Source organism: Teleopsis dalmanni, chromosome X (genome assembly GCF_002237135.1).
Source record: "Teleopsis dalmanni isolate 2A chromosome X, ASM223713v2, whole genome shotgun sequence".
Taxonomy (NCBI): Eukaryota; Metazoa; Arthropoda; class Insecta; order Diptera; family Diopsidae; genus Teleopsis; species Teleopsis dalmanni.
Window position 1 is genome coordinate 73,184,612 of NC_051848.1, and position 19,182 is coordinate 73,203,793.

Below are 19,182 nucleotides of genomic sequence, written 5' to 3' on the forward strand. Positions count from 1 at the left end.
ATGGACGTGTGCGAGTTAGGCTAAGTTGATGCTAAACCAAATGGGAGATTTTTTGGGATTTTTTGCACTGCACACTTTTAGCCATTTATCAACACGTATCGACACATCAATACATTATCGACACAACTTAGAATTTCCCTCATTTAGAACGCAACTTAGCCTAACTCGCACACGACTTAAATATATTTTTTTATTTATTGTACTTATTTATTATTTTTGGTTAAAAGTTTTTAAATTTATTTATTAAACATCTTATCAAAATATTAATAAAAGTAACACCAAATTCACCTAATTTTTATTTAATTTACCCTCGTTACTCGATTTTCTGGTAAATACCAACATTCGCTGCCATACTGACATAATTTACTATATCATCAATTTACTCAGACTCTCACACGGCCTCACATATATATCAGTTTTTTAGCATTAATAAATTAATTATACTTTTACTTATTATAAAAAATGTCTTATATGTATTATTAATATAATCAAAAAAAAAAGTTTGATATTCGTAATATCAAAATATTTATTTTTTTTTAAGTACTATTAAATGCGCATTGCCATAACAATTTTTGACGTGCTTAAACAAAACTTCTGAAAGTAAATGCGAAAATAATTCTGCTAAACTACTTTTATATTTATATTTATATTTATATTTATAGATTTATATTATTACAAACTTTTATAAAGTAGATTATATGCTCATGTAGCTATTTTATTGATATTTCGAGCATCAGAGTTGCAATTTTTTACATCAAAAATATCAACTTCTAGTTAATCGTTTATTTTATTTAATATCGTATAGACTGCTGTATATAGACTGCTAATGATGTATATAGACTGCTAGATGTCGCTACTAAAATTCATTGACATAATTAGTAGTTGTATTATAATTTATTTACATATTTTTACAATATACTAAAATTTTCTAATACTATATTTAGATATAGAAAATATTTTACTAAAATGTTAGTTGAATTAAAATATTTAGAAACTGTTTATACTGCACTAAATTAAACACGCCATACTTGCACATTTCTAATGTTTTTATAGACTTCTGTACGATTTTTAACATGCGAAATAGCTAATATATAAGTGTTAATATTTTGCTAATGATTGTGCATGAAATTTGAAAATTGACAACTTAGGTCGTGTGCGAGTTAGGCTAAGTTGCGTTCTAAATGAGGGAAATTCTAACTTGTGTCGATAATGTATTGATGTGTCGATACGTGTTGATAAATGGCAAAATGTGTGCAGTGCAAAAAATCCCAAAAAATCTCCCATTTGGTTTAGCATCAACTTAGCCTAACTCGCACACGACCTTAGTAAATTCACTTTTAGGGTATGTTCAAAAGAAAACTCTCAAATTAGGTATTGTCGCTCTATTATTTAAACTCTTTTGGAGGAGTTTTTTAAAGTTTTAGTAATTTAAATTAAAGAAATGGAAAATATAACTCACAGTAAAGCAATAAAATCTGAGCTTACTTGTGACATTTTAAAGATATTTAGATATTGCTGAAAAAAAATAATATATGGAATAAGTGAACCTCTAATTTGTCTCGAAGTAAAATGCGCTGGGGTTGCATTTCTTTATATTTCTTTGTATTTTTGTAACAAAATCCATTCAATAGATTGGATATAAATTGTGTACTCATGATGTTTCTATTTAACAAATTAACACTATAGTCATTTAACACTAGTATAGCATGCTAAATAAAAATGTTGAAGAGGACTAGTTTTCACATCGTTTTAATGTGTCGTCGATCTCAATAATTTAATGTGCTTTTAATTATAACAATAGATTTATTTATATATTATAGTGTGTGGAATATTTGTTATTTATTTTGTTTAAATAAATATTTATTTATTTTATATTAGAGTGTCGAATATTCTGAATGTTACATGAGTTAGGAAATTTGAGCTTGTAGTGATATGAAGGATAAAAGCATAATTATAGTAGTAGAGTTAATTCAGAGATTCTATCTATTTTTATTCGTCAAAAGAAACACATAAGGATTCGGATTGCCGCTGTATATATATTTCACCACTTATATACAATACTATTTTTCGTAATGCCATTGTTTACATAAGAAGTTAATATTTTATTTAATGTTTTTACTTTATCATTAAGTAAATTGCATTATTCTTCACTTTTCTACTCAATTAAAATAAAAACAATTTCAGCTACATATGACGCGCATTACAATAAAAACTTTATTTAATTGTTATATTCATATATAGAACAGTAATCAGTTGTTTTTTGACTTTACTTGAAGAAATTTTGCAATTACAATTCAAATAAATTTTGTATAACAGGAAAGAATAATTTGCTCTCCCAAACTCTCTTATCTTACTACTTAGACAGTGTGTAAGTTCTAGTAAATTGATGGTAAATTAAGAGAAATAGTAAATTATGTCGGTATGGCAGCGAAGGTTGGTATTTACCAGAATATTGAGTAACGAGGGTAAATTAGAAGGAAATTAGGTAAATTAGGTGTTACAATTATGAAAATTTTTAAGATAAATAAACAAAAATAATAAATAAATTTAAAAACTTGTAACCAAATAAACCAAATATAATAAATAAGTACAATAAATAAATAAAGAAATATTTACATAAGTGCAGCGCAAAAAATCCCTATGAAATTTTAATTTACTTTACCTCAATTTACTCGAACTCGCACACAACCTTCCTACATTTTAAGTACGGGAAATCAAAATTTTACTATAAGTACATACGGAAAAAGATCTTTTAAGTTGCATTCAACATTTGCTGCAGTTAAGGATGTGTGCGAGTTAGGCTAAGTTGATGCTAAACCAAATGGGAAGTTTTTTGGGATTTTTTGCACTGCACACATTTAACCATTTATCAACACATATCGACATATCACTAAATTATCGACACAACTTAGAATTTCCCTCATTTAAAATGCAACTTAGGTCGTGTGCGAGTTAGGCTAAGGTCGTGTGCGAGTTAGGCTAAGTTGCGTTCTAAATGAGGGAAATTCTAAGTTGTGCCGGTAATGTAGCGATGTGTCGGTACGTGTTGATAAATGGCTAAATGTGTGCAGTGCAAAAAATCCCAAAAAATCTCTCATTTGGTTTAGCATCAACTTAGCCTAACTCGCACACGTCCTTAGCTTAACTCGCAAACGTCCTATATCTTTATATAAAATATATACAGCGAAAGGCTTTACCTTTTTGAAATGGTAAGGTAAATAAAACCTTTTCTTTTATATGGAAACAAAATCTTTATTAAGCGTAAATAAAGAAGCAATATTTTTGTTAAATGAAATTGTTTTAGAAATTGTATTATATATATCATAAATCCAAATTTGTTATTTAAAACAAAAAAATGTCTTTTCCTAAATATAACAGCAGGTGTGGCATTATTATTCATTTATTTATTGTTATTTTATTATTTTTATTATTATAATTATTAACATATTATCATTTATTATTTAAAGTTTTGTTAATTGTTTATAATTGAACCACCTTATCAATTAGATTTGTAATTAGATTTTTGTTCAGTTTTTCTGTTTTTATGCCATTATCTCGAACACATTTTTTCGATTTTTGTGTAAAAAATTATATTAACTGCTATATATTCTATATATTTTTCAAGTGATGGTAAAAATACAATTAAATAACGAACTGTAATATATTTGATGCTATCAGGCACTTTTCTTTTTTCGTAGAATTATCGAGAATTCCATTGTTAGCGCTTATCTTGCTACTTGCTGAAAATATATTCTTTGTAGAAGTCTTTTCATCTAAAAGACTGATATCTAATGTACTAATTATACTAAAACCGTTAAAACTCATTGTTCAATACCACGGGATCATGGGATGTTTTGAAATATTTTTTTTTATGTGCTGATTGAAAGCTGATTTATTTCATATGATTTAATATCGAATATAAAAATTTCAGATGAGAGATGATTTTTTAACTAAATCTTTAATTTGGATTTGTATTACAGAGGTTGTATTATCTTTTGAACTTAATTTCATTCTAAATTATTTAGATTCTTAAACATTTTTAAATAATTCACTCGCTGCTATTAATTGATTATCATTATCTAATTTTTGAACCTAACACAGAGGACTTAGAGAAGTTTATTTTTTATGAGACTTCAGTAGTGAAGTCTTCGAATTTCTCGAATATGGTTTTTAGTGTTCTGGTGTTTTTGGTAGCTATCTGTGCATCATTATTGAAATACATTTATAAGGATTAATAATTAATAAATTAATAATTTGTGCAGCATAAATTTGAAAATCAGGAAGAGTAGGATATCACCTTTTCAGAGATGTTGTGGATATTAATATTTGATAACAACGGTGTTATTTTGATTGAACTGGTATTGTGAGCTTCTCTATTTCTCTGACTAATTAAATTAAGACAATAATTAAATTTAAAATTTTGATATAACAATAAAGTTAAACTTTAAAAGCAAACTAACATCATTTCTAAAAACTAATTACAAGTAGTAAAAATGATATTTTTATGTTAAACTTTAATATAGTCACATTTATTACTTTTAATGGTTCATTAACCAACCTATGAAATTATAACAACAGATTTTACATTAAAAGATCCATTTATCTATACTTTTATGAATAACTTTAACAAGATCGAATATTTAGGTATTGTAATTACCAATCTATACTGATTCTTATTATTTCTTACTCAGATTTTTATCAAGTAACATGTGGTTTTTATTGTTGGTGTGAATGTATGTGTTTCATATAATATTTATATTTGTGAGGTAGTGACCAGCAACCTGTCATGACAGACAGATATATAAACTCCACTAAATAGGTGAGTTATTTTGACACACATCAGCAAAATTGATAACCAAATTGTAGAGTCACAAGTCCAGGGAATTTTTTAATTAATAATAATATATATGTATCCATTTGTTATATTTATTTTCTGTATAAATTTCGTGTGTTAGATATAAAAAAATATTATTAAGAGTAAAAATTTAATAATAAAGCCGTTCTCAATTTAGGTCGTGTGCGAGTTAGGCTAAGTTGATGCTAAACCAAATGGGAGATTTTTTGGGATGTTTTGCACTGCACACATTTAGCCATTTATCAACACGTATCGACACATCACTACATTATCGGCACAACTTAGAATTTCCCTCATTTAGAACGCAACTTAGCCTAACTCGCACACGTCTTTATAATTTTGGAGACATTTTTGCAATCAATATTAATTTTTAATGCAATTCTCATTTTGGATTTTTAAATTTCGAGCGAAATGTTTAAAACTCTAAATTAATTTATTACACACCAAGACATATTGCCAGAATAGTAATATTACCCTGAAATTAACAGCTGTTTTATATGACTTGACAGATGTTTTGCATTTGAGTAGACCACATACACACATCCATACACAAAATTTGATATATTAAGAGTAAATCTAGAGTTTGTCCAGATTAATTAATCTAAAACGCCAGAAAAATACTATTAGAACCAGAACTATTTATTTATCAATTGTTTATATCATAACTGTCCAGACCAGACGTCATCGGGGGCCAATACAAATCACTGTACAGATTGAAGGGCCGCAGTAACAAATGCGTTGACATTCATAGATCGACAAAAATAAAAATGCGGTTATATTGTTAAATTTAGTTTTATTAATTTAAATCCATTTATTTGACATATCACATGTCGCGGACCGCATAAACATTAGCCGCGAGCCGCATGTGGCAAAAATTGAATATACTAGTTGGCATTAGATGGCGAGTATAATTGCTTGTATGTGGAATCAATATAATCTCGTTGTCAATTGGATTTACACAGGAGATCAGAATCTTATCTACAATTTATTTAGTAATTATAATTTCTGTTCCACGAGCTACGAGTTTTAATACAAAACTCAAGTAAAACAGAAGTAAAATTTACACTAATCATTAATTAATTTTATTAAAAAGCAAATGTTAAACAAAAATCGTTTTTAGTTTTTTCGCTTAATTCACTCTTTTTTAAATGAGTAAGTTATTAATGTAAACACTTAAAGCAGTGTTGGGTAAAAAATCATGTCTCAAAGCGGAGACAAATCATTTTCAATTTAAAATGATTTGCGTAAACACTATGATTGACATTCGTTTGAATTTCTTTGGAAAGGATTAATTACAAACATGTAATGAAAGAAATGATTATTAAATTTTTAAATATTCTTAACATAATATTATGAGTACTTAATATTATATAAACGATTTATTTTTGAGTTAAAATTACATATAAATGAGCTCATTATAAATAAATCAAGTCTTTTAAGACGAAAAATGTCGAATGCAATTCTTAAAAATAAATTTCCCATAAGGGAAATTATTAAAATTTCAAATATTTGGCACATGTTTTATATGAAAAATGCAAGCAAACAAAAATTGAGCTATAAGCAAACGTGCTGAGGAAGTATTTAATAGAATTTTGGTTTTTGTTAATTAAATTTGTAATATGCTTTATATAATTAATTTATTATATCAATTATGTATTTTATTTATTGTACGTACTAGTATTAAAAAATTTTTTGTTTTCATAAATTAAATATGCAATAAATATTTAAAAAATTTATTTGTGGTTTAATTTATACTTTCTCAAACACACCTTAATTTCGCAAAATTATTAATATCGTCTTCATTTTATGGAAAGGAATTATTTTTTCCATACAAAGCCTAAAAAACCTTAACCAAACAACCTTAAAATTGAATTAAAGTTAGAACGAAATTAAAGTAAATGGCCCTAATTTCATTGAAACAAGGACTAAAATTAAGGGATATTTTAAATGCAACTATGCGAAAGATAAATTTCAAGCAAAAATTAAGTGAAGATAACGAAAAAGTGACATTTATTTTTAAAAAAATGTCAGTAATAGTTGATTTTAATAAAACTGGGAAACTACTTTGAAAGTATTGCAAGTTTTTAGATTTGAATATAGAGAAAAAAACTTTATATGTCTACTAAAGCTAATCCACTAAAGCTAATAAAACTGCTGAATGCCATCCTTTATATATATAATAATTAACTTTTAAAATTTCACAGTTACAAGTAGTGTTTTGGATATACAATTTTTCGATTTGCAAATTATAAACATATAATTTCTCTAATTTGGGGCAGTATGTGCACTTTTCAAATTAACTTGATTTGATTTTAATGAAATTAAGAAAACTTGGCTATATTTTTAAATTAATAACAGTTACAGTTCTTTCTCTATATTCAAATTTCAAAATTTACACTACTTTCATAATTTTTCCCAGTGTTATTAAAGTCAACTGTCACTGACATATATTTAAAAAAAATGTCACTTTTTCGTTATCTCAACTTTATTTTTTGCTTAAAATTTATCTTATGCATAATTGCATTTGAAATGTCCCTCAATTTCAGCTTCGTTTTAAGGATATTAAGGCCATTTTTCTTAATTTCGTTCTGACCTCAAAACTGAATTTTGTATAGAAAAAATAACTTAATTTCGCTGAAACGAAGATGAAATTAAGATATTTGCAAAATTAAGGTGTGTCTCAACATAATATAAAACGACTTTTTAAATTTGTGTAAAAGAGGTAATTATTGCGCAGTCATACAGTTTTTCAAGAAAATATATTTGAATTTATTATATACAATGTTTATATGATAAATAGTAAATGTAGTTAATATTTACAATTCTGCTAATTTATTTATATAAGGTATATAAATAAATTTAATAATATCATGTCAGTAATTGAATCGAATATTGTAATAATCATAGGTAAATTTAAAGATATTGACATTTCTCAACACTAAACTCATAACTAATTTACTTTTGCAGCACTGATTACTTGCAAGCAGAACAACCGCCATTAATTTTTTGAAAACAGTTGTGGGTAACAGACGTTGAAAGACGCTGATTGTAATAAAAGAAAAAGGTTCAATTGTTGCTATTAGAATTTTATGAAAGAAAATGGGTACTCTATTTTCTAAGATTGATAACAGCCATCCGCATGAAGTAATAGATTTCAATCATCGTGGAGATCGAAATTTTAATGAACAAAGTGGAGGCGCAGGTGGAACCAATACTGCTAATATTTGTGTTTCTGTTCAATTGGATCCGCGTTCGCCTGCTGGCAACCGTACGCCACTCAATGTGAGTTCAACTATTTTTAAATTGTTTGTTATAAATTAAAAGTGAATTAAATTTTTTTGTTTTTACTCTGAAATGAGACATTGTGGCAGCTGCCGTAATTGTATTTTACGGCTTGATAAGTTAAATGTAGAAAAAAATTTTTATATTAATAAAACAATTTGTGTTTTCAGTTGTCACGTGCGGATTTCGAAATAAATACTTCCAGTGAAGAAAGCACCCAGTTAACTAATCCATTAAATGCATGGCGTAAGCGTTTATTAAAAAGTTTTGGCATTAACTTAAATGATCCGCGTTCTCCATCAGCTTTAATAAACCGCACGCCACTGATTGTTAATGATCCAAATGATAAAGTTTTTAATATGGATGACACTTTTGCTGATCTTTTTGTTGAGTCACGCCGTCCAAAACTAGAAAATCATGCAAAAGTGGCAAAAGTGGGTAGTTTAAATATGGACATGCAGGATGAAGAAAAAATAACTACAGAAAATTTTAGTTATGAGCAGGTAATTGATATAGAGTATCAAGAAGAGCCTTTAGAACCAACTGGTGCACCATTGGACATAAAAGTTGATAATTGTTTGGATGAAAAGTTGGCAAAAGGTAGGCATAAACGTGTGCATATGGATCCGCGTTCACCATCACTTAATGTTGATCGTACACCAATTATATTTAGCGATGATGATGACTCTTCCGAAGATGCTATGTTAGAAAACATACTTGCTGCTTTGTCACATGACTTAAGTTGCAGTGATAGTTTAGTTTCTACTACCAGTACACCAAACAGTAAATCCACAAATAGCGGTGGGGAATATTTTGCCGACAAGGCAGCGAAACGTCCAACAGATAAGCGTTTGGAGCGTGTACGTTATGGCAAAAAGAAGAGCAATCAATCCAAATCTAAACGTAGCCAAAACCAAAATATATTTGAAGATACTGAAAATAATCTCAATTTGTCACCCAGCAAAAATAAACTATCAACTACGCCATACGGACGCTCACCGCTCAGTTGTGTAGGTAATCGCACACAAACAATTCCAGATAAAAAATCAATAAAACCTCGCCTAATAAATTCTGATGCTGTTTACAAGGACCCAAAAGTGCAAACCATACAAAATTCTGATGACGTGGAGTTTGCAAGTTACTAAACAAATACTAAACAAATTAAAATTTATATTTTAGTTAGAATTAAACTCTGTTAAATATTTAACTCTGAAAAGTTCAAATTTATTATTATTATTATTTTTTATAAATATTTTTTATATTTGCGATTCACTAATTTTTATTACAAATATTGTAGTTGGTTAATTTTATACATACTTTGAGTAGTTATATATTTTTATATTAAAAAAAAAAAACAAAAGGATAAAACGTTAGTGGTACTTTATTGAGACATAGTTTATTAAAAACTTATTGAACTCTCTATTCATATACACTAAACAACCGCCTAATGTTAAAAAAAAAGTAATTTATATTCAAATATCAAAGACTACATACTCAAATAAATATATTAAAAAGTAATGAATAAAAAAAAAATAATTTATATATATTCGTTTAAATACCATCGAGTTAAGTGTAGAGGCACTAATCTCCTCAGAGGATAAGTGGGCATGCACTTTTCAATTATAAAATTGCCAAGTAAAAAATTTATTTATATGCCAAAAACCACTTACTCGAGTGATATTAGGATTACAGTATTTAAAAAATGGATGTGTTAGGTTAAGTTAGCTTATATGGCGATTTCTAGGAATCCATGTGTTCCTAACGTAAACGTAATTAGCGCGATAAACCTGAAGAAGTATACGACATTTTACATGCAGAATACAAAAATGTACGAATGCAGTTCGCAAATTGCAGTGATGCAGTTCGCAAATTGCAGTGATGCAGTTCTGTAGGATAGCCATAGCATGGTTTCCATTTAAGGATAACACATTGTTCATACAGTTACATTGAGCTATTAAATATTTTGTTTTTCTGGAAGCTTCTGGAAACTATTTGCCATCAGGAAGTTGTCATTAATATATATGCTTTGTTTATATATTATATTATTTATATCATAAATAAATCTATAATAGATGTGCATATATATCTAATTTCATATAAAATTAAACAAAATTTTAACAAAAATCACACTTCATAAACCCTCTCTACGCCTTGACTGTATTATTGTTTATCACTTCATCAGACTAATCAGACAAAGATGTTTGTTAGAGAAAACGTTATGAATTTTGTTTTCTCTAACATTTAATCTCATTTAATACCCACTTAAACTTGAAGATACTGCGTGTCTTCAACTTTATTGTTTTGTTGTAATACATACATATATATGGGGGCCCTTCTTGTTGAGTTGTAAGGGATGGTTCCGAGATGTAAACCTAATGGATTTGGGACCTTCAAATCATTTTGGATACATGGAATAATCAACACAATGGGTTTCTCGAATCTTAACTGAAGCTCGAAAAGAAGGAAAAAATTAAGTTCAAAAAATTATATATAACAAAAATTTAAGCTATAAAAATTATTTCTGTTGATTTTTTTTATAGCCAATTACCCGAGCTATTGTTAGTCCCTACGTATATGCCTATATTTTAGATAAAAAATTGTTCTTTAATTATTATAAAATTAAATTAGTTAATTTTTTAAAAAATTAAATATAGAAAAAATTAAGTTATGAAATTAAAATTATTACTAAAAATTTTTTTATAGCCAACTAACCGAGCTATTTATTGTTAGTCCTCACGTATATGCCCATATTTTAGATGTTAAAATTGTGTTTTAGTTATTATAAAATTAAATTAAAGTTACATACACATATTGTACTTCCATACATTTTGTATTAATATTGTAACGTGAATACAAGTACATGGTTTCAAGTACACGATTTCCATCAAAGACCAAAAAGTACCCAACAATTTGTAGAGGATTAAAGCTTTTGTGAAGTGATTTAAGAAAGTTTTAATACAATTCCGTATCTTCAGCACTAATAATGTTAGAGATTAATGGTCATGTCGTGCTAACAGAAGTAAGTGCTCTGCCTATATCCGCATCGACGGTTGACGAACCAGGTGACTAACGATTTGGGGACGCCAGGTACTACCGACTAGCGACAGCAAGCCACTGATCGGAATGGCGGGCGGAAGTACTGGACGCGGCCAATGACAACTCACATCTATAATGGTCAACTAAGTAAGTAAGTGTACTGGAAATCAATTCTAAACAATTTCTCTAACAAATTTTTATTTTATTTTAAACAGATAGATATTTAAATGATGCTACAGTCATCATCATAGAATCTTCATTCCAGGCTCTATCTATTGATCATTTTACTGTGTTTTTGTCTTTCATCAGTATATTCGCAGTTGCACTGTAAGAATGTTTCCAATAGGCCTGAGAGTTATTGAAATGTTCATATGTTTATAAAAACATGAAAATAGTACAAAAAACATTATCTAGTTATAAACAAAAATTACTTGGAATTCATAAGAATTGATATTTATACTCTCAAACAGTGATTGAGCCAAAAAAGATTTTTGAATTGAGCCTTTACATAAGGCCTAAACTGCTGAGAGATGAAAAACGTGGCCTTCGTTTAACAGAAACCTATGGTTTTACCAAGTTTTCATCATTTGAAACTCCATCATTTGGTGGTTGTTGGGTTAAACAACAAACACCCACTCCTTCTTCTCTTTTATTAAATACCTAATTCTTCCTTTATTTACTCCATTGTATAGACTTGTGATTCCGTTATGCATTTGTTTTGCAGCTTACCTTGGGATAGTACACCATCAAATTCAACCCGTTAATTTTTGGTTCACTGCGATGATACGCGACACCCATTTTAAGCACATCTTTTGTATCAACAAAGGCTCAATCGAATTATAGTTTTCATATAAAAGTTCTATAGCATCCGAAAAACAATCTCGGATGGGTTGTTGTAATTGAAAAAATGGTTCGATACCTCCAGCGCAAAAAGTACCCGGATTTTGTAAATAAAACACACAAATTTAAATTTTATTTCAAATTTATTTTATCTCCTTCAAAATATGCTCCTTCTGAAGCGATACACATATGCCAACGCTCAACCCAATCTTCCATACATTTTTCGAAGGCCCGTGAAGATATGGCTTTTAGTTCTTTCAGCATATTCTCTTTTACCGATTCAATTGACTCAAAACACTTACCACGAAGGGGCAATTTGAGTTTTGGGAACAGGAAAAAGTCTCACGGATCCAGATCTGATGAATATGGTGCCTGAGCGATACAGTGGTGTCGTGTTTGGTCAAAAAATCGCATACAACAAGAATTTTCCATAGTAAAAATCGCTAAATGCACTTGAGTTAGTCTCACATTAACAGCTACTCTAAACAAACTAATTGACAGATGTCGCTGTAACTTGAACCATATGTCAAGAAAGGGTGTACCAACATAACAAAAAAAATTTTTTCAAAAAAGTCTATTACGTAAGGAGTAGTTAACAAACAACAAAATCCGGATATTGTTAAGAGATAAACCATCTGAACAATAGAATTACAAAACTATTTATCATAAGATTAGTTTTATAGATAGAAAAATTTCTAATAATTATAGAAAATGTGTATAAAACATATAAGGTGGAATCTGTCTGTCTGCAGTTTCTCCTAGTACTTTTATTATAACCAATAAAAACCAAATGATTGCATATCATATATATATTCAAAATCATGTTCAATTATGTTTCAATCCACTTATATACAATTCAATATAATATATTAAAATATTACGAACTAACAATATATTAAATAAATGTTGCTTACAAGCCTTACAAAAGTGCGTATACATATTTCTAATCTAAGTGCAATAGATGTATATTAAATATATGAAGGAATCCAGAAAATATGGAGCATTTCGAGATGCAGAAGGATATTAGTTAGTTAAGCTTCAATCAAAATCAAATTTTGTCATTATTAGATCGATTATCTGTTCTCCATTGAGTTCATTATTATTTTCTATAATTAAGTCCCATTGATCGTATTCATCTAAGTCGCATTCAGATGCTACATCATCGATGCCTGAAGTAAAGCTCCAGCCACGTTCAAAACGTATTGCTTCTGGACACGTAAGTCGTATGGTTTGCACACATGCTCCATATGTTTCACGAAAATACTTGATGTCGTTTTTACGCCTTATGTCACTAACAATGACTACATCGTGATTAGCTGGAATGAAAAAAAAGGTTAAAAATATTATGAAATTATACATATATATATTCATATATACAAGATGATGGTATATAGTTTTTCATTTAAAATTTTAATTTAATAAATATTAAGAGTCTTGAGGATGTTTTTTGTTTTGTATTTTCTTGCAGATTTACTATTAGAAGCTCTGTTATTGTATGGTATTCATGTGTAGTTTAGTGACATTTAGAGAGATTTAGAACCATTCATACATAAGGGCCTTAGCACTTGAACTTACGAGATTTTGGATTACTCCATAATATTCTACGCTAATGAGTAAAAAGCTATAAACGTTAGCTTTTGGTAATTTGTTCCGAAAATATAAATGATATATTGAATGTTAACAATGAAAAAGGGTAATTTGTTTTTATATAGCCAGGCAGAAGTAATGATTAGAGCACTGTACTTTAATAAATTGTCACAACCAAGATCGCTATTGGTGACAACTAAGATATGAAAATACATAAAAATAGTTTGAGAATCATGGCAAGAATTCTGACAGTGTACCGAATATTTATTTACTAATAATTATTCATAATAAGACGAACAAATAATGAAATTGAAGAACTGCTCAGAAACGAAAATATAGCAAGATACATTAAGTCGCAAAAGTTACAATGGGGTGCTCATTTAATAAGAATGGGGTCGGGGAGAAAACCGAACAGCATATTCCACGCAAAGCCGATCACAAGCAGGCACAGAGGTAGGCCAAGAACAAGATGGGATGAGAACGTGTGTGGTGATGCAAGAACTTTTGGAGTACTGAACTGGAAGAGAGTAGCAGAAGATAGGGACAGATGGAAGCAGACCGTGAGAGAGGCCAAGGTTCATACTGGACTGTTGTGCCAAATAAGAAGAAGAATTATTCATAATAAATAATTTTAGAATAACTCATGATAAGTGTTTGGCAATACTCGAAACCAAAAATTCAATTAAATAAAAATAAGTAAAAAATTTTTGTTGTTGCAATTCAGTACTATTCGAAACCTCTCTATTAAATGCAATAGTTTTTATTACGTAGAATAGTCACTACTGTCGTAACTGCCGTTAAAATCAAACTTAATATTAATAGATCATACAATTTGAAAATGTTATAATTTCAAATTTTTTAATAAATAAAAAAAGGCATCTTGTTGGTTGGAAGAGGCATCTTCTTCTTCATTAGGAAGAATATTAGTTAGAGAAGCTAATCTTCTAAAACCTTTTAATAAATTATTGGCATATAAAATAACTTTTATAAAATACAACAGCACAACCAGCCTAAGGTAGGGAGAGACGGTCTCTTCTGTTCACTGCGGCAAGTGCTGTTCAAAACGTATTTAGATGAAACTACTTACGTACGTTTCTGGGCGGTACTTCCAATTGGTTTAAAAATATATTTATTATGGAGCATTTGGTATTGAGAAATGAACTAAAATACTATTGCGATATTTTATACAATTGTCAGCGGATTTACTAATTGACAACTGAAAGCATATTTTAAAGTAATATTGTGTTGCCTACAATACACAATAAGTAAATCACAGATATTAATTTAATAAATTGTCGAGTTTTCGTAATAACATCGTCGAAAAAAAATAAAAAAATCATTAATAAAATAAATAATACATTACACAACTTGAAAAGAAGGTGCTACAGTTTTTATCCAATAATTTAATTAATATTTTGAATATATAATAAAATGGAACTAATTACAAGTTGTTTAAAATGAACAAAAAATATATGAAAAACAAAAAAAGTAAACTTAAGCGTTGTCGAAGAATACCCTGAACACAGACAGTCATATTACATATTAAGTCATATTATTTACTATATGAAATCGGAATATGCATAGTCTCTAAAACGAGGTCGTGTCTATACTTCCTCAATTCTTTCATCAACATATTTGCAACATGTGATGCTGCACATATTTCCTGCCATGAACCTAATAAACAGGTAATTGGTGATGATATACAATATTATCCAAAAAATATATGGAAAAGTGTCTAACGCTAAGAATCGCTTCGAGAGATCAATAGATTGAAGGTGAAATAAATGTACCTATAACACAGCTACTTTTCTATCCACATCCATTCTATACCCATGCACTCGTCATTGTGATTCGTTTCATGTTATTTGCTTTATAGGTTTTTATGGACTACAACACGTTCAACATGCAGTCACTATCGCTTATATGATATATGCGATTATAATATGGAAAATTAGGTCATTCTTTAGTCATTATTTTTATCTTTGTAGTCTATGTAAATGAACAGCTTAATTGATCCCAGTTCGAAGAGATAAACGACAATTGGTTGTCTATATGACCGAGTGGTGCTATTGTTTAGTTTTGATTGCTTTTGCAATTGGAACGGAGTGACATATAAACCTCATTCAAACAAACAAATATATGATTAATAATTGTGGTTACCATAATATGGTTGCTATATTTTCTGTAAATTTTATTTATGTAAAAGCAAAAAGGAAAACTAAATAACTACACTGGTTCCAAGAACGTTCAGGTCTACGTCTCGGAGGCACTCGTTGCCAGCGATTTCCAAGTGCAATCCTCTCAAAAGGACCTCATGAAAAGTGAAATCATTTAGATGAGTTCATTTGTGACATTAACAGACTAGGAAAAGTTTTGTGAGGAAGTGGTAGAAGACGGTTTTTAAATAAAAAATCCCAAGCATTAAATATTATTTGCCTTGTTAGGTAAACTCCTTCACTGCATGCATGCAAGCAGTCATTAACCTAACTTGAGAGTCATATATGAACGCTGTCAATTTGGAATTTAAATATAAGTAAAAGTGACAAACACTTAAGGATACAAACGCAACGGCAATCTTTTATAGAAAAATGGTATTAAGATTTCTCTTATAAGTCAAACATAACAAAAGTGAACAAAATCGGAATGTATGCAATTAATGCATGAAAGCATTTATATTTAATGGGTTATTTAGTATAGTGCACTGCGACCAAAAAGATCTATTGTGCCCCTTAGTCGGGTTAGAGTGTTTCTCCAAGTCCGATTTCTTTAATAAAAGACAATATAGAGCCTATCTTGAATCCGTATGATCCATGAAATACCCTCCGAGGTGTTCTTTCGCTTGTGCATCAGTGCCGGGCACTCCCCAAACACATGGTATGCATTTTTTTTTTCTCCACAGGATCTGCCGTCTGAGTTGGATAGTTACCATAAGAAGTATTCAATGAACTGCTAGTAAAGTATTGAGAATATAAATAAGAGACAAGTAAGCTTTGTCTTAATGAGGAACTCAATTAGAAATAGTGGAGAAACTCAAGTGCTGGTAGTGGAGAAGCTCAAATTTAAAAACTGCTAAGTAAATTAAAAAGACAGGCAGGCAAGCCTAAAGATTCAATAACTCACTCCAGACAAATGAAAACTGAGATATTGCAAAAAAATATTATTTAAAAATTGCTAGATGAACTGTAAACATTAAAAGCAAGCTTAAAAATTCGTTTACTTATCCAACACAGACTCAAACAGATTACTCCGACTAAACAGAGAGAAATTTAAAATTTTCTAAACAGAAAGAAAATTGAAATATTCATTTAATTATGAACATGGCACAATCGCAAAAATTCCTTCACTCATCCAGACTTGATTTGATTCCTCGCACTAAACAAAGGGAAAGTTGAAATGTACACCAGTTTATGGACAAGGTACTGCAGGTTCAAGTACTAGTTTAGAAATCAATACTATGAAAAGGCGTTTATTGCTGCACGTTTGTGGAATCAAATACGAAAATGTGAACGTAATGTAAGTTCTTCAATGTATGCACAGCAATCGAAAATGTTCGTGAAGGATATGTAATTGAATTATTATCTTTTAACAATTTATAAAATAATCATGTTAAAGTATTTCACTAAAAAGTGTACATAGTGTTTTCATATATAATTCTGTTTTTTAATTAAATAAAAGCTGGCTTGAATGTGTTGACTGTGTAATTGAGAAAACGTAATTGCAAACCTTAATTGATTGTTCTGAGTTCAGTTTGTTAATAACGTGACTTTATATAAACGAACACTTGAATGCAATGCAATAAATAAGAAGTAAGAAAATATTTTCATACAAATCTCACATGCCCAAAGCCAACAAAACAAAAAGATTTCAAAAAAAAAAGCCTAAGAAAAATATAGAAAATTAGCAAGTAAACTCTTTCATATTAAGTCTAGTAGATAATCACCTTTAGACATAGCTGCTCGGCAGAAGTATCCGTAATCCTTTTCGCGCATTTCATCACTCCATACAATCATTTCTTTTCGATACTGTTCTTTGTAGGGCCCATCGCTAAGCAGTTCTTCCAAATTGAGATTCCGCTTCTTGGCCCACTCAGATTTGATAGGTTCTGAGATGCGAATTATTTGGCTACGTTCACCAAGTCTATCAGAGAATGTGTTAATATATATTAATGTATTTTATTAGTTATTTTTTATTATTTTTACCGTTTCTGCAATTTTTCTGACAGAAAATCTTTGCCACATTTCCTCTTACCGCTGATAAGTATTATATGATTGATTGGGCTCATAGCAATTTCATCAATAAGTCAAGCATACATACAAAAGTAAAATGAGCCTTTTTGTTGCAAATATTTCTATTGAAACGTGAAACAATACAGTTTTTAACCTCCGCCGCTTCACCTTGCCCCGTTTATTTATTTTTTGTTATTATCAATTCCCGCACAGTTTCATGCAAATGTTCACTATTTTTGTTAGCTTGTGAAGATAATTAAGTGCTGAATTTCCATATTATCTAGCACATATCATATACATATGTATATATTTAATTAACAATGAACAATTTTAACCAGAATGTTGATTCTATTTGCAATGAAAGTAATTGCCTCACAAATTTACTTAAAATTGTTTACCCGCGTCTTAGTTGACGTAATTTCGTTCAGTTTTCGCCAAGCAACAGCGAAATGTCAGCTGATAGGCTGTCGTTCTTGCACGAATTTGGTTTGTGCCTATACTAAAAATCACATATTCGTAACACAATTTTATATACAATTATTATTATTATTTATTAATATTATTATATTCATTTTACACTTAAAAGTTTTACGCATATTGTTATATATATTCGAATAAATGTTGGCATTATATTCCAATACAGGGTTGTCCAAAGTACGGCCCGCAAGAGGTTTTTAAGCTACTAGACCCAGCGGGAATGGTTCCCTCAGCGCTGAATGGTAATGCCTAGCGCTGATTATTCAAAGGAAACTCCTAATTACTTTAACACGTGCATGTCATTGCGGGCAAGCGCTGAATCGTTCGATTACCTTTTCGTATTTGTAATGCAACATATCAGCGCTGACATGTTCGCTTACTTTTTCGAATTTGTAATGCAACATATCAGCGCTGACATGTTAGCTTACCTTTTCGAATTTGTAATGCAACATATCAGCGCTGATATGTTCGCTTAAATTTTCAATTTTACCTATGCTATTGATTTTTAAATAAAATACTAACAATTTTTTTAGATGAATTATATTTTATATTTATGTTTTATAAAATCAAAATATTAATATTTACATAAAAATATATAATATATTTATATATCATATTAACTTATTTACATTTTAAATTATTTATATATAATTATTTACATGTTAATTTATTTAAATATTATCTCATTTACATATTAAATTGTTAACATATTTTCATATTAATTTATTTAAATATTAACTTATTAATATCACCATTAATATGTTCAGCTGTACTGCAGGAAGGTGTTGTTTTCGTACCAAAAGTTTGAAAATCATTTTCTATAAAAGAATAAAATATTTTAATAAATGCACGATTAAAATTCCCTGTTTCATTTATACC

At 29.1% G+C, this 19,182-nt stretch overlaps 2 protein-coding genes across 2 annotated transcripts; one reads left to right on the top strand and one right to left on the bottom strand.

Moving 5' to 3' along the window:
• The first annotated feature begins 7,806 nt into the window (after nucleotides 1–7,806).
• Nucleotides 7,807–9,648, top strand: LOC119662139. The gene is made up of 2 exons (XM_038071695.1): nucleotides 7,807–8,137; nucleotides 8,308–9,648. Exons 1-2 carry the CDS (start codon nucleotides 7,955–7,957, stop codon nucleotides 9,280–9,282), a joined length of 1,158 nt encoding a protein of 385 aa, XP_037927623.1. The 5' UTR covers nucleotides 7,807–7,954; the 3' UTR covers nucleotides 9,283–9,648.
• Nucleotides 9,649–12,841: 3,193 nt separating this feature from the next.
• LOC119661915 (probable phosphomevalonate kinase) lies at nucleotides 12,842–17,897 on the bottom strand. Its single transcript, XM_038071429.1, has 3 exons — nucleotides 17,800–17,897; nucleotides 17,541–17,737; nucleotides 12,842–13,329 (listed from the first exon to the last, which is right to left on the bottom strand). The coding sequence occupies exons 1-3, from the start codon at nucleotides 17,880–17,882 to the stop codon at nucleotides 13,052–13,054; spliced, it is 558 nt and encodes a 185-aa protein (XP_037927357.1). The 5' UTR covers nucleotides 17,883–17,897; the 3' UTR covers nucleotides 12,842–13,051.
• Between the last annotated feature and the right edge of the window lie 1,285 nt (nucleotides 17,898–19,182).